Genomic DNA, 24,130 nt, shown 5'->3' on the forward strand with positions numbered 1-24,130 from the left:
GTCTCTCTGCAATCTTTGACAATCCTCTACACTATCTACAACACCACCAACCTTTGTGTCATCTGCAAACTTGCCAACCCACCCTTCTACCCCCACATCCAGGTCGTTAATAAAAATCACAAAAGGAAGAGGTCTCTGAACAGATCCTTGTGGGACACCACTAGTAACAACCCTCCAATCTGAATGTACTCCCTCCGCCACCACCCTCTGCCTTCTGCAGGCAAGCCAATTCTGAATCTACCTGGCCAAACTTCCCTGGATCCCATGCCTTCTGACTTTCTGAATAAGCCTATCGTGTGGAACCTTGTCAAATGCCTTACTAAAATCCATATAGATCACATCCACTGCACTACCCTCATCTATATGCCTAGTCATCTCCTCAAAGAACTCTATCAGGCTTGTTAGACACCATCTGCCCTTCACAAAGCCATGCTGACTGTCCCTGATCAGACCATGATTCTCTAAATGCCCATAGGTCCTATCTCTAAGAATCTTTTCCAACAGCTTTCCCACCACAGACGTAAGGCTCACTGGTCTATAATTACCCAGACTATCCCTACTACCTTTTTTGAACAAGGGGATAACATTCGCCTCCCTCCAATCCTCCGGTACCATTCCCATGGACAACGAGGACATAAAGATCCTAGCCAGAGGCTCAGCAATCTCTTCCCTTGCCTCATGGAGCAGCCTGGGGAATATTCCTTCAGGCCCCGGGGACTTATCCGTCCTAATGTATTTTAACAACTCGAACACCTCCTTTCCCTTAATATCAACATGCTCCAGAACATCAACCTCACTCATATTGTCCTCACCATCATCAAGTTCCCTCTCATTGGTGAATATCGAACAGAAGTATTCATTGAGGACCTCACTCACTTCCACAGCCTCCAGGCACATCTTCCCATCTTTATCTCTAATCGGTCTTACCTTCATCTCTAATCGGTCCTACCTTCACTCCTCTCATCCTTTCGTTCTTCACATAATTGAAAAAAGCCTTGGAGTTTTCCTTTACCCTACTCGCTAAGGCCTTCTCATGCCTCCTTCTTGCTCTTCTTAAGCTCCTTTCTTGCTTCCCTATATTCCTCAATAGACCCATCTGATCCTTGCTTCCTAAACCTCATGTATGCTGCCTCCTCCACCTGACTAGATTTTCCACCTCACTTGTCACTCATGGTTCCTTCACTCTACCATTCTTTACCTTTCTCACCGGGACAAATTTATCCCTAACATTCTGCAAAAGATCTCTAAACATCGACCACATGTCCATAGTACATTTCCCTGCAAAAACATCATCCCAATTCACACCCGCAAGTTCTAGCCTTATAGCCTCATAATTTGCCCTTCCCCAAATAAAAATTTTCCTGTCCTCTCTGATTCTATCCTTTTCCATGATAATGCTAAAGGTCAGGGAGCGGTGGTCACTCTGCCCCAGATGCTCACCCACTGAGAGATCTGTGACCTGACCCGGTTCATTACCTAGTACTAGATCTAGTATGGCATCCCTCCTAGTTGGCCTATCCACATACTGTGACAGGAATCCGTCCTGGACACACTTAACAAACTCTACCCCCATCTAAACCCTTGGAACTAATCAGGAGCCAATCAATATTAGGGAAGTTAAAGTCCCCCCTTAATACAACCCTGTTATCATGTTAACCTAATGAGAGGACAAATTACAATGACTAATTAACCTACCAACTGGTACGTCTTTGGACTGTGGGAGGAAACCGGAGCACCCAGAGGAAACCCACACGGTCACGGGGAGAACGTAAAACTCCTTACAGGCTGTGGAGGGAACTGAACCCTTTTCACCTGTACTCTAAAGCATTGTGCTAACCACTATGCTATCATGTTGCCTGATCTTCCTCATAGTTGCAGGAGGTGTACCTTATTACTGAGATGAGTGCAGTGACTGAGATTTCATAGGATGATTGGAAAAAAGCATGAGAGGGGTGGTGTCAGAGGAGGTTGTTTCTCACACAGATAGTGGTGAGTGTGTGGAATGGCTTACCAGAAGTGGTGGTAGAGACAGATGCATTAGGGACACCTGCGAAACTCTAAGAAAGGCACATGGATTATTGAAAATTGAAGGGCTATATAGGAGAGAAGGGTTAACTTGATCTCAGAATATACTAAAAGGTCAGCATAATGTTGTGGGCTGGGGGACCCGTACTGTGCTGTAGCGTTCTGTGATGATTCAATTGGGAGAAGTGTGCAGACACAGTGGCTTGTCATTGCACAAGGCTGCTGAGAAGGTTCCGGGATAAAAGGGAGGCACTGCCTAGTGGAGTGGTCCTTGAAGGAGCATGAGCAAGGGTAGTAGTAGTAGGGCTTTGACTCATCGGGGCTTTGGCGAGGATGAGCCGAGGTGAGGTAAGGAGGTAAGTAACTTTCAGATCTCTTTTTTCCTTTAACTTAAGAATAGTGGGTACGACTGAAAGGCCAGTTATCTGCTCAGGGTGTCAGATGTGGGATATCCGGGAGACTTCCAGCCTCCCCGGTGGCCACATCTGCACCAGACGCATTGAGCTGCAGCTCCTTAGAGGCTGAGTTAGGGAACTGGAGCTGCAGCTTGATGACCTTCGGCTTGTTAGAGAAAGTGAGGAGGTGATCAATAGGGGTTACAGGCAAGTAGCCACAATGTGGCCACAGGAAGCAGACAAGTAGGTGACTGTCAGGAGAGGAAAGGGGGACATCAGGTTATAGAGAGCAGCCCCGTGGCTGTCCCCCTAAACAATAAGTACTCTATTTTGAGTACTGTTGTGGGGGGAATGACCTGCCTGGGGGAAATCAACAGTGGCTGTGCCTCTGGCACCGAGTCTCTCCCTGTGACTCAGAAGGGTAGAGAACAGAAGAGGATATTGGTAATAAGGGACTCTATAGTCTGGGGGACGGATAAACAATTCTGTGGACACGAAAAAGAAACACGGATGGTAGTTTGCCTCCCAGGTGCCAGGATTCGTGATGTTTCTGAACGCATCCGCAGTATCCTGAAATGGGAAGGCAAGCAGCCAGAGGTTGTGGTACATATTGACACCAATGATATAGGTAGAAAAAGGGAGGAGGTCCTGAATGCAGAATACAGGGAGTTAGGAAGGAAGCTGAGAAGCAGGACCTCAAAGGTAGTAATCTCGGGATTGCTGCCTGTGCCACACAACAGTGAGGATAGGAATAGAATGTGGTAGCGGATAAATGTGAAGTTGAAGGATTGGAGCAGGGTGCAGGGATTCAGATCTCTGGATCCTTGGGACCTCTTCTGGGGCAGGTGTGACTTGTACAAAAATGATAGGTTGTACTTGAATCCGAGGGGGACCAATATCCTGGTGGGGAGATTTGCTAGTGCTATTGTGGAGGGTTTAAACTCGATTTGCAGAGGGAAACCAAAGTGAGGAGGCAGAGGATGGGGTGGTTGGTGCACAAGTAGAGACAGCCTGTAGGGAGTTTGTGAAGAAGGATTGGTAGATGATAGAGCAAAGATGCATTCAGCCTGATGGTTTGAAATGTGTCTTTTTTAATGCAAAGAGTATCATAAACAAGCCGGATGAACTCAGAGCATGGTTCAATACAGGGAACTTTGATGTTGTGGCCACTGCAGAGTCTTGGATGTCTCAGGGGCAGGAATAGCTGCTGAGTGTACTGGGCTTTAGATATTTAAAAAGAACAGGGAGGGAGGCAAAAGAGGTGAGGGCTTGGCATTGCTAATCAGGAATAGTATTGGGGCTGCAGAGAAGGAGGAAGTCATGGGGGGTTTATCTACCCCCCCCCCCCAATAGAAACAAGGACATCAAGGAGCAGATAGGGAGGCAGATTCTGGAACAGTGGAATAATAATAGGGTTATTGTGATGGGAGATCTTAACTTTCCTAATATTGACTGGCATCTCCTTAGTGTAAGGGGTTTGGATAGTATGGAGTTTGTTAGGTGTGTTCAGGAAGGTTTCTTGATGCAATATGTAGATAAGCCAACTAGAGGAGAGGCTGTACTTGATCTGGCATTGGGAAATGAACCTGGTCAGGTGTCAGATCTCTCGGTGGGAAAGCATTTTAGAGGTAGTGATCACAAATCTATTTCCTTTACCATAGTTCTGGAGAGGAATAAGAGCAGATAATTTAGGAAAACATTTATTTGAGGTAGTGGGAGATTTGAGTCTATCAGGCAGGAACTTGGGAGCATAAATTGGAAGCAGATGTTCTCAGGGAAATACACGGCAGAAATGTGGCAAATGTTCAAGGAACATTTGTATGGTGTTCTGCATAGGTACGTTCCATTGAGGCAGGGAAAGGATGGTAGGGTAAAAGAACCATCATGTACAAAGGATGTGGAAAATCTAGTTAAGAAAAGCTTAAGAAAGGTTCAAGAAACTAAGTACAGTTAGAGGTCTAGAAAATTACAAGATTGCCAGGAAGGAGCTCAAGAATGAAATTAGGAGAGCTAGAAGGGGCCATGAGAAGGCCTTGGCGAGCTGGATTAAGGAAAACCCCAAGACATTCTACAAGTATGTGAATAGCAAGAGGATGAGATGTGTGAGAATAGGACCAATCAGGTGTGATAGTGGAAACATGTGCATGGAGTCGGAGGAGGTAGTGAAGGTTACTTAATAAATACTTTGCTTCAGTATTCACCAGGGAAAAAGACCTTGGAAATTCTGGGGATGACTTACAGTGGACTGAAACACTTGAGCATATAGATATTAAGAAAGAGGATGTGCTGGAGATTTTGAAAAGCATTAAGTTAGATAAGTCGCTGGGACCAAATGGGCAATACCCCAGGCTACTGTGGGAAGCATGGGAGAGATTGCAGAGCCTCTGGCAATGATATTTGGATTATCAATAGGAACAGGAGAAGTACCAGAGGATTGGAGGGTTGCAAGTGTTGTTCCTTGTTTAAGAAAGGGACAATCAGCATAGCTTTGTCAAGGGCAGGTTGTGCTTTACGAGCCTGATTGAATTCTTTGAGGATGTAAGAAAACTCATTGATGAAGGTAGAGCAGTGGATGTAGTGTATATGGATTTCAGTAAAGCATTTGATAAGGTTCCCCTTGCAAGGCTCATTCAGAAAGTAAGAAGGCACAGATCCAAGGAGACCTTGCTTTGTGGATCCAGACCTTGGCTTGCCCACAAAAGGCAAAGGGTGGTTGTAGATGGTTCGTATTCTGCATGGAGATCGGTAACCAGTGGTATTCTGCAGGGGTCAGGGTTTTCTGGGACCCCTCCTCTTTGTGTTAACAGCAAACTTACTAAACCACCCTTCTACTTCTTCATCCAGGTCATTTATAAAAATCACAAAGGTTGGAGGTGTTGTGGATAGTCTGGAGGATTGTCAGAGGTTACAGCGGGATATTGATAGGGTGCAGAACTGGGCCGAGAAGTGGCAGAAGGAGTTCAATCCAGATGAGTTAATTGGTTCATTTTGGTAGGTCCAATTTGAAGATAGTATATAATATAAATGGTAAGACTCTTGGCAGTGTGGAGGATCTGAGAAATCTTGTGGTCCGTGTCCACAGGACACTCAAAGCTGCTGCACAGGTTGACAGTATTAAGAAGGTGTATGGTGTGTTGGCATTCATCAACTGTGGGATTGAGTTCAAGAGTCATGAGGTAATGTTACAGGTATATAAGACCTTGGTCAGACCTCACTTGGAGTACTGTGTTCACTTCTGGTCACCTCACTACAGGAAGGATATGGATGCTACAGAAAGAGTGTAGAGTAGATTTACAAGGAAGTTGCCTTGAGTGGAGAGTATGCCTTATGAGAAAAGGTTAAGTGAACTTGGCCTTTTCTCCTTGGAGCGTTGGAAGATGAGGGGTGATTTGAGAGAGGTGCATAAGATGGTGAGGGCTATTGATCTTGCCAGATAGCCAGAGGCTTTTTCCCAGGGCTGAAATGGCTAGAATGAGGAGACATAGTTTTAAGGTGCTTGGAAGTAGGTACAGAGGGTATGTCAGGAGTAAGTTTTTCACACAGAGAGTGGTGGGTGAGTGGAATGCACTGCCGGCGGTGGTGGTGGAAGCGAATACAATACGGTCTGTTTAGAGACTCTTAGGTAGGTACTTGGAGCTTAGAAAAATAGAGGGCTATACGGTAGGGTAATTCTAGGCAGTTTCTAGAGTAGGTTATGTGGCTGGCACAACATTGTGGGACGAATGGCCTGTAATGGGCTGTAGATTTATATGTTCTATGTTCTGTATTTAAATCTCAGGCTTGCTGTTGTAACAACTCATTATGTCAAATGAATGTAAACTCAATACCGAAGTTCAAACTGATCCCAAAATGAAACAAGATGCAGATACTTTCTTTGGGGAGTCTCACTAAACTATTCTTCAGACATAACAGGAGATTGCTTAATGTTGGATATACTCAGTGGCCATTTTATTAGGTACACCTATAAAATTGCTCCTTAATGCAAATATCTTATCAGCCAATCACGTGGCAGCAACTCAATGCATAGAGATATGCAGATATCGTCAAGAGGTTCAGTTCCTGTTTGCACCAAACATCAGAATGGTGACAAGATACGAGCTAAGTGACTTTGACTGTTGAATGATTGTTGGTGTCAGACGGGGTGGTTTGAGTGTCTCAGAAACTGCTGATCGCCTGGAATTTTCATGTACAATAGTTTCTAGAGTTTACAAAGAATGGTGCAAATACATAAAAACACAGTGAGCCGCAGTTCTGTGGGTGAATATATGTTGTTATTGAGAAGGGTCAGAGTTGAATGGCCAGACTGGTTCAAACTGACAGGAAGGTGATGGTAACTCGGATAACTACGTGTTTAAACAGTAGCACGTGGAAGAGCATTTCTGAATGCACAACACATCAAATCTTGAAGTGGATGGGCTGCAGCAGCAGGAGTGTAGGTACCCTGTGAAGCGATCTCCCAATCCAAGTCAGATCTCGTCGATTTACAGGAGACCATACCAGGAGCACCTGATAATCCCCATAGTCCCTCAGGTGAAATGTCACCTCAACTGGAAGGACTGTTTGGGGCCTTGAATTGTTGTGAGGGAGGTGGTGTAGGGGCAGGTGTGGCACTTGTTCCGCTTGCAAGGATAAGTGCCAGGAGGGACACCAATGGGGAGGGATGAATGGACAAGGGAGTTGCGTGGGCAACCATCCTTGTGGATAGCAGGGATAGATGTGCTTGGTAGTGAGATCCCGTTAGAGATAGCAGAAGTTTACAGTGAATTATGTTCTTGACGCAGAGACAACTGGGGCTCATAGCCATGGAATATAGCAGATATTAAGGAAAATATTCCAGCTGCAGCCTGACAAAATAAGCCAAAAATTATAGCCAAAAACAATCAAAAAGAGCACAGATTCAAGCTTTCAGCACAAAAATGCTGACACACTCCGGTCAAAATGTTTCACTGCACAAAAGTTTTAAACTTGTTTACTTAAAACAGACACAGAAGATTACAGACAGGAAAGTGCACATGCTGGAACCTGGGGCAAAAAATAAACTGCAGGAAGCAGATAAGAAGCACCTGTGGAGAGGAAGAGACAGTCAACATCCTGGGTTGAGATGCTGCAACGGGTTTATCTTTTCACCAGAGCAGGGTGAATTGTGCTGAATGAATGATTACTGAGCATATTTCGTCCAGTTGAGTTGTCACAACAAAAGGCAACAGGGCAACAGTGACACCCAGAAATATGTTTAGTTTATTTTAAAATAAAACAAATCCTGAAGAGCTGGCAAATCTTCAGTTTGAGATTCATGAACTTTTATTTGTCAGCAACTTTTAAACAAGCTTTCCTCAACCTCCAACACAATCCAAATTAACTATCCAGAATCATCAAAACCCGAATTCACATTCACTAAAACGTAAACTATACTTGGCATTTTATTCAGGTCTCACCAGGAGTGAGACAGGACACCTGGTTGAATGACAACTTCTTGCTCAATATCATTAGCTTTTCTGGGAAGGGGAAGGAAGGCAAACATGCACCAGTCTTTGTTGGAGGATTGACAATGTAGAGAGTCAGCAGCTTTAAATGCCTGGGCATTAACATATCAGGTGACCTGTCCTGAGCACAGCACTTAGAAGCAAACAACAAGGAAGGTGTGCCTTAATCTCCTTTATTGTTTTAGCAGGTTAAGATGATTCAGTTTATTATCGAACACTCTAACAAAACTCTACAGATATACCTTTGAAAGTATCTTGATTGATTGCATCTTGGTCTGGTATGGCAATCTGAATACGAGAGAATGCAAGAAGCTACAGAGAGTGATGGAAACAACCCATGATGTCATGAGCGCATCGCTCCCCATTATTGGAGGTAATTACAAGAGACGCTGTCTCGAGAAGGCAATGCCCTACTATTCAGGCCATGCCATCTTCTTCACTGGGCAGCAGGTACGGAAGCCTCAAGTCTCATACTACCAGGTTCAAGTACAGCTAATTCCCTTCAACCATCCTGGTCTTGAACTAACTGTCTCAACTCTAATCATAACAGTAGAGCAACACTTAGATTACTTAGTGCTAAAGTGGACTTTGATTTTGTTTTTAATTGTGTTCTTTCTTTTCAAGTTGTATATAATTTATGTTTTCTTGTGAATGTTGGGTCACTGATGCAATGTACCTGTGAAGCTGCTGCAAGTATTTCATTACACGTGTGCACAGACATACATATGACAATAAACTTGACTTTGACTTCACATTGAATCAGATCTTAAAGATTAAGTCTTTGTTCTAATATATTTTCATGCCTGTCTCTGCCATTGTCTCATTCTAATACCTAAGACATAGGGATCTCATTGAAACCTACCGAATGTTGAAAGGACTGGATAGGGTGGATGTGGAGAGGATGCTTCCTATGGAGTGGGTATCTGGAACTAGAGGGCACAGCCTCAAAATTGAGGGGTGATCCTTCAGAACAGAGGTAAGGAGGAATTGTTTTAGCCAGAGAGTAGTGAATCTGTGGAATGCTCTGCTACAGACTGTGGTGGAGGCCAAGTCTGTGCATGGATTTAAGGTAGAAGTTGATCGTTTCCTGATTGGTCAGGGCATCAAAGGATGTGGAGGGAAGCCAGGTGTATGGGGTTGAGTGGTATCTGGGATCAGCCATGATGAAATGGTGGAGAAGACTCGATGGGCTGAATGGCCTAATTCTGCTCCTATGTCTTATGGGCCTTTTTCCCACTTTGCTCACTTCTTTTAAAATTTTTTGACCCTCATTTTCTGGGCTCTAAAGTAGGCCCAATACCCAGTCCCACTACCATATCTACCAACTCTTTGATGGAAGGCTATCTTCAACTTTGCTTTGTCAGCTATGGATGAATCCTTTATCCTGCTGAGAACTTGTGTTTTAAAGGAATTATTCCTCCATTGCTAACAGACTCCTGGTCAGAGCGTGATCAAGCTGACACGGTCAGGAGGGCAGTAAGGACTGGAAACTCTCATCTTCATTTCCTAATTGTAGTCGTTGCACTGTATCAGGTTAAATTAGCCAGTATAAACAAAAATGGACTGGAATCTTTTTCATTTTACAGTCTGGCTGTTTAATATTCATGTAATGACATGTTGAAACAGAGGTGTTATGAATGCCAATTTCTTTTACAGTAGCTTTTCTACGTTCCTTTCTCAGCTAGTGCAAAGACATCCACAGTTGATACGCCTGCCTTCAATGAAATGGATTCCAGGGTCATGATACAACATGCTCATCTAAGAACTTTTTCTAACTTGGTTAGCTAATCTACTTCTGCTGTCTTTTTATGTGGAGAGATCCAGATTCCAAATGGTCTTAGGCTGAAAATGTTTCTGCTCAACTCTCGTTCAGATATCTTGTATTATGGATGGACCCTAGATATGGAGGATCTCTGCAAAGGGAGTTAAGTCCTTTTCATTCTTGTCTGGGCTGCTCATAGTTTTATGCATCACTCTTCACTGCTCCAAAAGGAAGGAATCCCAGTTCAGCCAATCTTTAGCTAGCCCTGACAACATGTTTTTTAAACCTCTCCATTGCTGCTGCTTCCTTCTATAAAAAGGTGATTGCATGGACTGTTTTAGCTATAGTCTAGGTTGCAATATGAGCTTCCTCTCACCCATAAAAACCTTGCCTTTTTAATGACCTTATCTATAGAAATTAGTATACCTCAGGGATCTTTTGTTTATTTACTTATTACAATACAGCATGGAATAAGCCCTTCCAGCCCTTCGGGTGCATCTCAAAGCAACCCCGATTTAACCCTAGCTAACCTACCAACCAGTACTTCTTGCAACACACATCAAAGTTGCTGGTGAACTCAGCAGGCCAGGCAGCATCTCTAGGAAGAGGTACAGTCGACGTTTCGGGCCGAGACCCTTCGTCAGGACTAACTGAAAGAAGAGCTAGTAAGAGATTTGAAAGTGGGGGGGGGAGAGGGAGATCCAAATGATAGGAGAAGACAGGAGGGGGAGGGATGGAGCCAAGAGCTGGTCAGGTGATTGGCAAAAGGAATATGAGAGGATCATGGGACAGGAGGCCCAGGGAGAAGGAAAAGGGGGAGGGGGGTGGAAACCCAGAGGATGGGCAAGGGGTATAGTCAGAGGGACAGAAGGAGAAAAAGGAGAGAGAGACAAAGAATGTGTGTATATAAATAAATAACGGATGGGGTACGAGGGGGAGGTGGGGCATTAGTGGAAGTTTGAGAAGTCAATGTTCATGCCATCAGGTTGGAGGCTACCAAGACGAAATATAAGGTGTTGTTCCTCCAACCTGAGTGTGGCTTCATCTTTACAGTAGAGGAGGCCGTGGATAGACATGTCAGAATGGGAATGGGATGAGGAATTAAAATGTTTGGCCACTGGGAGATCCTGCTTTCTCTGGCAGACAGAGTGTAGGTGTTCAGCAAGACGATCTCCCAGTCTGCGTCGGGACTCACCAATATATAGAAGGCCACATTGGGAGCACCGGGCGCAGTATATCACCCCAGCCGACTCACAGGCGAAGTGTCGCCTCACCTGGAAGGACTGTCTGGGGCTCTGAATGGTGGTGAGGGAGGAAGTGTAAGGGCATGTGTAGCACTTGTTCCGCTTACAAGGATAAGTGCCAGGAGGGAGATCAGTGGGGAGGGATGGGGGGGACAAATGGACAAGGGAGTTGAGTAGGGAGCGATCCCTGCAGAAAGCAGAGAGGGGAGAGAGGGAAAGATGTGCTTAGTGGTGGGATCCCGTTGGAGGTGGTGGAAGTTACGGAGAATAATATGTACTTCTCTTTTGGACTGCGAGGAAACCAGAGCACCTGGAGGAAACCCACACGGTCATAGGGAGAACGTACAGGCAGCAGTGGGAATTGAACCTGGGATGCAGATTTTGTGAAGCAATGTGCTGACCACTATGCTACCATGCCGCCCTGTACCCCACTTCTGTACCTTCTGGATATGCACCCAGCATCGTCTGTTCCTTTATACCTTCCCAACTATGTAATTTGATAATAACATTTACTTTGAACTTTGATCATGTGCTCATTTGCCTCACAGCAATTGGTTAAATTTGCATGCGTCACTTTCTTGCTCATCTAACAGGCCCTCAATAATTTGTTGCAGTTTGTACCTTCCTGAAATTTTCACGGTGTCCAAGTAGTTTTAATATTTAGTGAAACAGCTTCATTGTGCACCAGATGACATCTTAACAGAATCAAACCTGAGAAGTGCAAAAATAATCTCTGGCAGCAACTCCTTATTGCTTAACCACCTGGACCCAGGTTCCATTCTTTCGACTGCGTGACGTAGCCCCAGGAGACAGTGTAGCTGTGTCTCTTTAGGTGTGGCCTCAGAATAGAGGCTATGCTTCCGGGCCTTTTCTTGCAGAGACGTAACTCAGCTCGCGTCACATCGGAGTGCACATTGAATCACCGGCTGCCATAAGCGGGACATCCCAGTGGCCAAACATTTTAACTCTTATTCCCATTCCCATTCCAATGTGTCAACCTTCTTGTGCCAAGATGAGGCCACACTCAGGACAGAGGAGCAACACCTTATATTCTGTCTGTGTAGCCTCCAACCTGACAGCATGAATATCACTTTCTCTTTCTAGTGAACAACCCCCCTTCCCTCTTCTTCTCTTCCCCACTCTGACCTTTCACTTCTCACCTGCCTCATTACTTCCCCCAGTGTCCCCTCCTCCTTCCCTTTCTCCTATCATCCACTCTCCTTTCTTTCAGAATCTTTCCTTTCCAGGTCTTGACCATTCCCACTGACCTGGCTTCACCTATCACTTTCTGGTTAGCCTCCTTCCCCTCTCCCCTCCCCCCACCATTTTATTCAGGCATCTTCCCCTTCCTTCTCAGTCCCGAAAGAGAGCCTCAGCCTGAGACATCAAGAGATTCACTGCCAGAGATTATTCATTTCCATAGGTGCTGCCTGATCTGCTGAGTTCCTCCAGCACTTCGTGAGCATTATGTTGAATAATGTCTTTCTCAAGTGGCTCTGATTGACTGGGACACTGGGATGTATGTAGAGAAGGTTCAGATTTGTAAGCAAATCTTGACAATAGTATCAAGACCCATTGCTTTTCAATTCTTGTTGTTATAATATAGAATTCAATTTCCTGACTGTATCAGTCTGCTTGTTAGCATTCATGGACATGTTACAGTCTGAGCAGAATTGACAATGCATTAATTCACTTGGATTCCATCACTGCTGTTCAGAAACATTCTGCAGTGAAAACAAATCAGTTAGGAATGTTTCTATAACACATAAGCAGACTACTTTTGCGACCATATCCAACATACGGTATTCTCGATTCAGGTGGAGATTGAGACCATAGGTGTGGTGCTGTTCTTGAAATAACAAGCAGTTGAATCAGCTTTGTGTTGTAAAAAATGTTGCAGCATAGGTACACCATGTTTGGGCCATTGTTAAACAGTTCAGTACAATCTAAGTCAAGTACTGACAGAACACTTGAAATTTTTTTCTTTTCCTTCAGCTCTTTTGTTTTAATATTCCTGAAACAGATTAGACATATTATTTCTTGAGTTTGTCACCTGGCAAACTATCCAACTTCCCAGACATTTAGAAGAAAGCTGAAAGTAATTGTAGGTGAGCTTGTAGACAAAATATCTTAACTTAATAAAAATAGCCCTGAACTTCCCTTTGCACTGACTCTTTCTTATAAAATTTCTTTCCATTGCTGCTGCATGCAAGCCCATATTGGTATGTTGTGCTCATTGCAGGATGCTGCACTGACTACATACTCCAGAGCAAAGAGAATATGAGTTTATTTGCATATTGTGTAAAATGTCTATTCATTTACATAATTTCATCCAATATGAGGTGGGAATAGTAGATATTGATGTGACAAAAAAATTAGAAGCATTTGTTTCTGCAATACAGGACACAAATGATATGGGCGAGAGCTACACAGGATGTAAGCTATTGAAACCTGTTGTATCACCCTTGGAGATGATGACCAACAAACAGTGTGCTGGAGGAGTTCAGCAGGTTGAGCAGCATCGGTGAACCTGAGGCAGAGGTTTCCCTCAAAGTGTCAACAATTCCTTTCCACTGCAGATGCTGCTTCACCTGCTGAGCCTCTCCAGCAGAGAGCTTGTTGCTGTATATTTCAGTATCTGAATCTCTCATGTCCCCATATACCCGCTCTGTCACCCATATGGTCTTCTGTACTATAACCCACAGCATGGATTCCTTCCTGTCATAGACCAGTCCCCTGGATGCAAAGACAAATATTTCATTAGCCTTCTTAATTGTTGTAATTATTTTCTTTATCTGTTCATTAATTTGCAATGAATAATATTCATCAAAACTGAAGCCATTTGTGTCCACTGTTCCATTTACAAGTACTCTGCTTTATTTTGTCAGATCTAATACGAATAAAATGACATGCTCTTACCAAATATTTTCCATGATTTGTGCATTCACTTAATCATTGCAGTCTTGTGCTTTGATTCACACAGCTTATACTACTGGCCAAAGTAAACTGACATATTTTGTTTGAAGTTTATCATTAAAGCCAATCAGATACAGTAAATAGTGGAAGACTACACAAATCCTTGAGACACCAGACACCACTGTTCTTGCCAATATGACTACTTGCTCATTATCCCTATTGTCCCCCAGTGTTTAACCAAATTCAAAATCAAGTCGGTAATATGACTTCTCATTTGGGTTCCAACTTGGCAAGCACTAACTTAGGGAACGTCGACTCAGACCATGAGAGGCCTGCGTCGGGCATTTTCATGCCTTACAAGGCGCAGATTGGAAGTCTGTGTGGGGCGCCACTCCTCGTACAGACTAGAGCAATGTGTGATTAAGCGCCTTGCTCAAGGACACAAACACACTGCCACAGCTGAGGCTTGATCTAGCGATCTTGAGATAACTAGACCTACGCCTTAACCACTTGGCCACGTGCCCAACACATTAACTTAAGACTCGCATTAAATTCCTTACAGATGTGTATATACACAACATCCTGAAACATTGTCTTACTCATTATCTTACCACCTTCACACATTCACATTTGCTTCATGCTCATCAACCAATTGAATAAAAGAACCTCCAAGAGGACCACAACCTTGTTGTGGTTTGGAGGCTTGTGTGCCTCAGTGACCTGGGGAGCTATGTTGGCTGGAGTCAGGGGTTTATGCTTTGGCTCTTGGTAGGGTTATCCATGCCAAACAGGTCAAAGGGTAAAGGTCAGACTAAGAGTGGTCCACCAGTTCTCCAGGCTCGGAGGTTCAGCTCAGGGCTAACGACCCTGACTGGCAAAACAAAATTGTTACACAAACAGCAATGAAGGATCCTTCTACATCAGAGTGCGATAGTATTCCTGAGTCTCCTGCTGGGACTTGTATGACTGACAGTAGCGAAAACCAAGAGGTAGTTACAGGATCCAAGAAGCCCTGAACACCACTAGTGATAGAGGACCTTCATTGTTGTCCTAAGCACCAGCGGTGTAATGGGTAGTAAGTTAATAAAAGAAACAGAATTCAAACTCAGATTCTTATTTTCCAAATTTAACTCATTATCTCATCCGGTAGGCGCTACAGGAGCCTCCGCTGCCGCAGCAGCAGGCACAGGAACAGCTTCTTCCCCGAGGCTGTGACACTGCTGAACCTCTCATCACAGTGCTAAGCAGTATTGCGTCCATATTGTACTGTCTTAGTACTTATATATTTGTGTGCTGTAGCACTTTTTTTATTCACAGTTATTTTGTGAATAACACTATTCTTTGCATTTCTGGTCAGATGCTAAATGCATTTCATTGGCTTTGTATCTGTACTCGGCACAATGACAATAAAGCTGAATCTAATCTAATCTAAGCATTCAAAATTATTTTGTATTTTTCTATTAATCCTACCTTGATACTTTAACTGACGCATTTACTACATCACATAAATTAAATGGGTAATGCATACAATACGATGGCCACATTGTGGAAGTGCACTCAGCTTTGTTATACAAATATTATGGTCGTATAATAGGCTCGTACCTGGTAGTTGTCGAGGGTACCCAAGGATTGGGATGGAGACGAGGAAGGCCGCTCCTCCAGCTCCAAGGAATCCGATCCACCATGCGCCAACCCACAGGGGGTTCTCAGAAGTAAGGTTAACCCTGCATCCACCAAGGTCAGCTGTTAGTTTCACTCCATTCATAAAATTATTCAAATTGGAAATAACATTTTCAAGCCAAAACATTTATGAAAAATTGTCAATCAGTCAATTGCTCATATCCTTAAAAATAGTTCAATGCATTTCAAATATTCCAGAGTAGAAAAAGCAAAGTAAGAAACGATACTTACACTCAGTGGCCACTTTATGAGGTACACCTGCTTGTTACTGCAAATATCTAATAAGCCAATCATGTGGCAGCAACTCAGTGCGTAAAAGCATGGTTGAGTGGTTCAGTTGTTTGTCAGACCAGATATCAGAATGGTGAAGAAATATGATCTAAGTGACTTTGATTGTGGAATGATTGTGGTGCCAGGTAAGGTGGTTTGAGTATCACAGAAACTGCTGATTTCTTGGGATTTTCATGCACAGCAGTCTCTAGAGTTTAGAGAATGATGTGAAAAACAAAAAAAAAATCCTTTGAGTGGCAGTTCTGTGAGTAAAAATGCCCTGTTCATGAGAACAGACTGAGGAGAATGGCCAGACTGGTACAAGCTGATAGGAAGATGACAGTAACTCAAATAACCATGTGTTACAACAGTGGTGTGCTGCAGGTCACCTCCGAATGCACAACATGTCGAGCCTGGAAGTGGATGGACTGCAGTAGCAGAAGACCAGACCAGGTTCCAGCCTTGAGTATATTTATATAACATTAGTAATTCCCCTTCTGAACATCCTAAAGTGCTTTACAGCCAAGTAAGACATGCAAGCTGAACTCAGTGAGCTCCCACATACAGTCACCTGATCATGAGCAGATTACTTTAAAAGTGTGTTTTGAGTGATGACTAAGCAGTGGCCAGGATGCTACAAATGACTTCCTGCGGTTTCTCAAATTGGAGCCGCAGCATCATCTATGTTCAGCCTAGAGATTAGAAAGCCCTTTGGCGCAAAGACTTAGCTGACCAATCTCATCTCAGTAGTACAACTTCCCACAGCCCTGCCTATGCTTTTATGGTGGGACCTGAACACACCAACTCTGACTCCACATCTTACCATCCCTAGGGGTAAGAACGTTACCTATAGTTCACACAGAATAGTGTATAAAAGCACTCCTACAAATAACTTCAGAACTAGATAGCAAACCACACGTAACTGAGCTTGCAAAGATAAAGCACATTGCTACCAGCGAAGTGGGTGGTGTAAAGCAGCTGAATTGAAATGTTAAAGTAGATTCTGCAGTCACAAGAGACTATTTCATCCACTATTCATTCAAGTTAAACATTCCTTCAATGCTTTGACCAGACAGTACAATGCTTACAGCATACAGATATATGAATTAGGAGTAGCAGGTGGGCACTTAAGGCTACTTTGTCATTGAATCAGATTAGGTCTGATCCGATTGTAACTCTTACTCTGCAGTTCTGCTAACTCCAATCGTGTATCAGTCACTTTGATGGAAAATGACACCTTATTCTTATCTTAAATAAGCAATCACTTAAGGCGAGAGACCTCAGACAGGAAGGCCTGGATAACCTTAGAGGCTTGTAGGTCTAGATTCTCAAACAACAGGAAACATAGTCTCCATGTCCACCCTGTGAAGAATTTCCAGGCTCTTTTATCTTTCTCAAAACTCTATAGAATACAAGACTTGCCTGTCTGACCCGCCCATTCCTTGCATTAATCGAGTAAATCTTCTCTGAACTACTTCCAGTACATTTACATCCTTTCTTGCATAAGGAGACCAACACGTACGCAATAGTCTAAATGTGGTCTTACAGATGGCTTATTTGCTTGAAGTGCAACTTTCATAAAGTACTCACTTTCCTTTGGCATTAAATGACAATATTCCACATGCCATAATTACTAGCTTTACTACATAGTACCTTTTTGTACATCAGGACACCCAGTTGTCCTCTGCATCTCCAAGTTCTGCAAGTGTCTCACCGTTTGATAACACACACAAAATGCTGCAGGGACTCAGCAGGTCAGGCAAACCTACGGAAAGGAATAAAGTGTTGACATTTTGGGCAGAGACCCTTCATGAATCCCAATGAAGCGTCTCGAGCTGAAATGTCGACTCTTTATTTCTTTCTACAGATGCTGCCAGACGGAATGTGTTCGTCCAGTGTTTTGTGTGTGTTGTTCAGGGTTTCCAGCACCTGTAGAATCTCTCGTGCTCACCATTTGATAATATGCTTCCTTTTTCATTTTTCAAAATGAAAAAAAATTCTTATTTTCTCACATTATGATTAATTTACCAAATCACTGCACACTCACTTTACAAACAAGAGAAAATCTGCAGATGCTGGAAATCCGAGCGACACACACAAAATGCTGGAGGAATTCAGCAGGCCAGGCAGCATCTATGGGAAAGATTACAGTCGACGTTTCGGTTGCCTGGCCTGCTGAGTTCATCCAGCACTTTTGTGTAGTTGCCCACTCACATTATCTGTCTGTATCCATTTGAAGCCTCCTTATGGCCTTTATATGACTAACTTCCCTACTTGTCTCTGTATCATCAGAAAAAGTTAGCAACTGTAGTTTTGATGCCAAAACATTCATTCAGGGATCTGAGTAATTTTATTAACGCAAACAACAGGAATTCTGCAGATGCTGGAAATTCAAGCAACACACATCAAAATTGCTGGTAAACGCAGCAGGTCAGGCAGCATCTCTAGGAGGAGGTACAGTCGACGTTTCAGGCCGAGACCCTTCTGACGAACTGTACCTCCTCCTAGAGATGCTGCCTGGCCTGCTGCATTTACCAGCAATTTTGATGTGTGTTGCTTGAGTAATTTTATTGTTGTGAACACAGGAATAAATAGATTTGATCAAATAGTCGCTTGTGTAATTATTGGCTTAACATTTTCACTTGGAGCCAATAGGGTGTCAAATACTGCTCTTTTTCTTGATCCTTGTCATAACTATTTGAGACAGCTTTTTGGAATCTGATAAACTGTGTCTCAAAAGCCACCTGTCAGAATGTGGCTCAGATTCTAAGTGGATTTTCTTCTTTTCAGAATATTTTTTAAAATCACCTTTCTTTCCATATAACCATATAACAATTACAGCACGGAAACAGGCCATCTCGGTCCTTCTAGTCCGTGCCGAACTCTTACTCTCACCTAGTCCCACCGACCTTCACTCAGCCCATAACCCTCCATCCCTTTCCTGTCCATATAGCTGTCCAATTTAACTTTAAACGACAACATCGAACCTGCATCAACCACTTCTGCTGGAAGCTCGTTCTACACAGCTACCACTCTCTGAGTAAAGAAGTTCCCCCTCATGTTGCCCCTAAACTTTTGCCCTTTAACTCTTGACTCGTGTCCTCTTGTTTGAATCTCCCCCACTCTCAATGGAAAAAGCCTATCCACATCAACTCTATCTATCCCCCCCCATAATTTTAAATACCTCTATCAAGACCCGTCTCAACCTTCTATGTTCCAAAGAATAAAGATCCAACTTGTTCAACCTTTCTCCGTAACTTAGGTGCTGAAACCCAGGTAACATTCTAGTAAATCTTCTCTGTACTCTCTCTATTTTATTGACATCTTTCCTATAATTAGGTGACCAAAACTGTACACAATACTCCAAATTTGGCCTTACCAATGCCTTGTACAACTTCAACATTACATCCCAACTCCGATACTCAATGCTCTGATTTATAAAGGCCAGCATACCAAAAGCTTTCTTCACCACCCTATCCACATGAGATTCCACCTTCGGGGAACTATGCACCATTATTCCTAGATCCCTCTGTTCTACTGCATTCTTCAATGCCCTACCATTTACCATGTATGTCCTATTTTGATTAGTCCTACCAAAATGTAGCACCTCACATTTATCAGCATTAAACTCCATCTGCCATTTTTCAGCCCACTCTTCTAACTGGCCTAAATCTCTTTGCAAGCTTTGAAAACCTACTTCATTATCCACAACGCCACCTGTCTTAGTATCATCTGCATACTTACTCATCCAATTTACTACCCCATCATCCAGATTATTAATGTAAATGACAAATAACACTGGACCCAGTACAGATCCCTGAGGCACACCACTAGTCACCGGCCTCCAATCTGACAAACAGTTATCCACTACTCTCTGGCATCTCCCATCCAACCACTGTTGAATCCATTTTACTACTTCAATATTAATACCTAACGATTGAACCTTCCTAACCAACCTTCCGTGTGGGACCTTGTCAAAGGCCTTACTGAAGTCCATATAGACAACATCCACCGCTTTACCCTCGTCAACTTTCCTAGTAACTGCTTCAAAAAATTCAATAAGATTTGTCAAACGTGACCTTCCCCACACAAATCCATGTTGACTGTTCCTAATCAGACCCTGTCTATCCAGATAATTATATATACCATCTCTAAGAATTCTTTCCATCAATTTACCCACCACCACTGACGTCAATATTTCACATGCAATATTCTATAACTGAGTTGTATTTAATGGTTGAATTTCTTTTCAATGTGGTAAATTGCACAACGTTGGATGGACATTCATTTAAGTGAGGTTCTGTAAAAGAGATTACCAACATAGGATTAAAAGACCCTTGTGGTCATGGTTTGGTAGTTGGTTAGGAAACACAAAAAAGACTGAGTTAGGATTAAAAGAACGTTTAATAGTTGAAATGTAACAACTGGGGATCCCCTGGAAACTATGTTGGGGTTTCAGCTTTGTGCTGTATAGATTGGTCACCTGCTTGAGGAAATAGATGATTCTATGTTGAATTTTGCACAAGAGGTTAAGATACAATTTATAGTAAACTCCATGGATGGGAGCAGAACGTGGCAAAGGTCATATTAAATTCATGAGTGAAGCGGTAGCGGATGGAGCTCAATGTAAGGATGTGTTAGGTTATCCACTTTGATCCCAAGAATGATAAGAATTCTCACTAAGATGGACAGTGCATGGGAACAGATTTTTGTACTCCACCCTCCTGTGCTTTCAAGAGGGAAGTACAGCGGATTTTTTTTGGCTTATTATGCACTACACATTATTGTATGTGAAAGGAAATAGGTTAACAACTACAAGCTGACTGTAGATTGTTTAATGTCATTTCCAGTACACAAGTGTAAAGGAAAATAAAATAATTGTTACTCCGGAACCTATGCGGCTGATCTAAATAATCCAGATCAGGGGTTCGTAACCTGGGGTTCATGGACCGCTCGCTTAATGGTATTGGTTCACGGTATAAGGTTTGGGAACCCCTGATCTAGATGGATCTGATCTAAAGAAAACTGTAAATACTGATAAATGCTGATAAAACACTGAGCAAACTCAGCAGACCAGGTAACATCTGTAGAAAGAGTTAATGCTTCAGGTCTGAGACCCCTTGTCAAAACTGATAGAGAGTAGTGTAGGTGGAGGAGAGGGCAGTGGGTAGAAGAAGGGAATTTGTCTGATGGGGTGAAATAATGTGGCTATTAAGATACAGTCAGGCTCCTTTGTCGCTCTTCCTCGGTAGATGATTCTAAGATTCAAAGTACGTTTATTATCAAAGTACGTATGCAGTATTCAACCCTGAGATTCGTCTTCTCAGGGATAGCCACGAAACAAAGAGAACCATGTAACCCATTCAAAGAAAAATATCAACTCCCCCCCAACGCGCAAAGAACAGATGGTGCAAACGGCACAAAAAAAAAGCAAAAAAACACAGAATTTAAAACATCAAACTGCACGTCGTCGAAGAAGTCCAGAGATATTCATTTCAGCTCAGTTCAGTTCAATCCAGTGCCATGTCATTCGTTGAAGGCTACAGCGCCAGTCCGCCCAGGTCAAAACCGCTCAAAATAGCAACCAGAAACACATCATAACATGAACCACAGAGTCCAATCCACAAAGCGCATCGAGTAAACCTTGCCCAAGACCCAAGACTCAGGCACCTTACACCAGGAGCAGTGAGAGACAGACCAGTCAGTCAGGCACCTTCTCCCAGCAGCAGTGAGCGAGAGCGAGAGAGAGAGGCTGGTCACACAGAGGCAGACGCTGCTGAACACGGGTTCGCCTTCCCTCCTTTCCTCATTGATTTCAATGAAATCATTAGTTTTCTTTCAACAGTGCTGCCTGATCTACTGAGTATCGTACTGAGATCTACTGGTCTACTGATGAAGGGTCTCAGCCCAAAGCATCAGTACTTTATTCTTCTCCATAGATGCTGCCTGACTTGCTAAGCTCCTCCAGCATTTTATCTGTGTTAATTTAGTTTTCCAGCATCTGCAGAATCTCTTGTGTTTCTGATCTTACTGAGTTTTTCTTTTTCTCTGTTTTATTCCAATCTTATCTTAATGTATCAAACACTTTTAGTTTTGCCTTATGGCAAATCCATGTGAGGATGTGTAAAAGATGTGGGGTAAAAACAGATTCTTTTTATCAGGAACAGAATCAGTACTGCTGCCAGCATTTTAATAAGTTGATGAGATACCAGTTCCAACACACACAAAATGGTGGCAGAACGCAGCAGGTCAGGCAGCATCTATGAAAAGGAATAAAAAGTCACCGTTTCAAGCTGAGACCCTTCAGAAGGACTGGAAAGGAAGGAGAAAGAAGCCAGAATAAGAAGATGGTGGTGGTGGGAGGGCATGTGAGGACAAGCTAGAAGATGATAGCTGAAGCTAGGTGGATGAGGGAGGTGGGGATGAAGTAAGAAGCAGGGAGGTGGTAAGTGGAAAAGGTAAAAGTTTGGAGAAGAAAGAATCTGATAGACAGAGTGGATCATGGAAGAAAGAGAAGGAGGAAGGGAAACAGGGGATTTAATAGGCCGGTGAGGAGAGGCCAGCGTGGAGAAATGAAGAGGGAAGGGGGAGGGGGAAAAGTTAGGAGAAGTTCGAGGAATCAATGCTCATGCCATCAGATTGGAGGTTACATAGACAGGATATGAGGCGGTGTCCCTCCAACCTGAGAGTGGCATCATCATGGCAGAGGAGGAGGTCATGTAGGAACGGGAACGGGGTTAGGAATTGAAATGGTTTTCCACTAGGAAACTCCACTTTTTGTGGATGGATCTGAAGTTCTCGACAAAGTGGTCCCCTAACCAACTTTGGGTCTCACCAACGTAGGGATGGTTGCACTGGGACTACGAGATACAGTGGATGACCCCAAAAGATTGGCATGTGATATGCTGCCACACCTGGAAGGATTATCTGGGAGGACGTGGAAGGAGGTGAATGGGCAGGTGTAGCACTTCTGCTTCTTGCAGGGATAAATGCCAGGAGGGAGATTAGAGGGGAGGGATGAATGGACAAAAGGAATCATGGAGGGAATGATTTCTGCGGAAGGTGGGGATTACGAGGGGAGGTAAAGATATATTTGGTGGTAGGGTCCTGTTGAAGATAGCAGAAGTTGAGGAGAATGATATGTTGAATGCGGCGACTCTCGGGGAGGATGCTAGTCCCTACAAGACTTTAGTCACGTAGCAAAGTACACATCAAGTTGCCTACCAAGCATGCAGTGCCTCCACAGGTTAGTACCAGGAGGACTGGACCAGATCCAGCCAGCTGTTGTTATAAGAGGTGTGGTGGATTCAGAGGAGGAAAATATCCTGCGGTAAAGTGAATTAACTCATGCACTGGATGACAAGACTAGGGAACCTTAAAGACAAAGTAAATTTATTTACAAAGCATGTACAGTATACGTCATCGTATACTACCTTGAGATTCATTTTCTTGCAGGCATTTACAGGAAAATAAAGAAATACAATAAAATCAATGAAAAATAATAGATAATAGAGACAACCAACAAATGTGCAAAAGAAGACAAATTATGCAAAATAATCAACCAAAAAAAAGAAATAAATAATACTGAGAAGGTGAGTTGTAGAGTCCTTGGAAGTGAGCCCATAGGTTGCGGAGTCAGTTCAGTACTGAGGTGAGTGAGGTCATCCATACTAGTTCCGGAGCCGGATGGTTGAATGGTAATAACTGTTCCTCCCGATCTGCATAAACTTCTACCAAAGTAGAAGCGGTATTGCGCCTTCTTTGGGATGGCATTTACACGAACCTGGGGCAGCCCAGCTTGGCAGTGATGACTGTTACTTTTTGGCAGATGCTAATGAGGGAACTGACAGGCATATTCAGGTGTGGTTGACTGGAAACGGCTGCTGAAAACTTCATTCCCAAGGAACACCCAGATGTCTCTTTGTGCCAATTAAATTATTCACTTTATCTTTGCTCTCTGGTTTGGACGTCCCAATCCTTTTTCAATTTGGCAGCTCAGTTAAAGTTCATAGTACATTTATTATCGAAGTATGTATGCAGTATACAATCCTGAGATTTGGCTTCCCAAAGAAAGTCACAAAACAAAGAGGAACCATGGAACCAATCCGTTCAAAGAAAAATAACCCCCCCCCCCCCGCCATACAATAAAATTTGCACAAATGGCAAAACACAGAATATAAACAGGTTATTTGGACATTTTGAGATGGGGAATAGCTCAAAACTTACAGAATTGTATAATGCACTTTGTAATAAAGGGATCCTACACACCTTTGCTACTAACAGCAAACACATGCCCATGGGGGAAATATGCACCATATGAAACAAATATGAGTTATTTATGAGACAGATTCAAGT

General features: G+C 43.2%; 1 protein-coding gene across 13 annotated transcripts in view; it reads right to left on the reverse strand.

The window, feature by feature from the left end:
* slco4a1 (solute carrier organic anion transporter family, member 4A1) overlaps window positions 1-24,130 on the reverse strand; it is a 232,514-nt gene that overhangs the window by 39,963 nt on the left and 168,421 nt on the right. For all 13 annotated transcript variants that reach the window (XM_072242219.1, XM_072242199.1, XM_072242237.1 and 10 more), the window contains one exon: window positions 15,428-15,549. In XM_072242219.1, coding sequence (XP_072098320.1) covers window positions 15,428-15,549 — 122 coding nt within the window. The remainder of the gene's footprint in view (window positions 1-15,427; window positions 15,550-24,130) is intronic.

This window comes from Mobula birostris, chromosome 2, assembly GCF_030028105.1.
Source record: "Mobula birostris isolate sMobBir1 chromosome 2, sMobBir1.hap1, whole genome shotgun sequence".
Lineage (NCBI taxonomy): Eukaryota > Metazoa > Chordata > Chondrichthyes > Myliobatiformes > Myliobatidae > Mobula > Mobula birostris.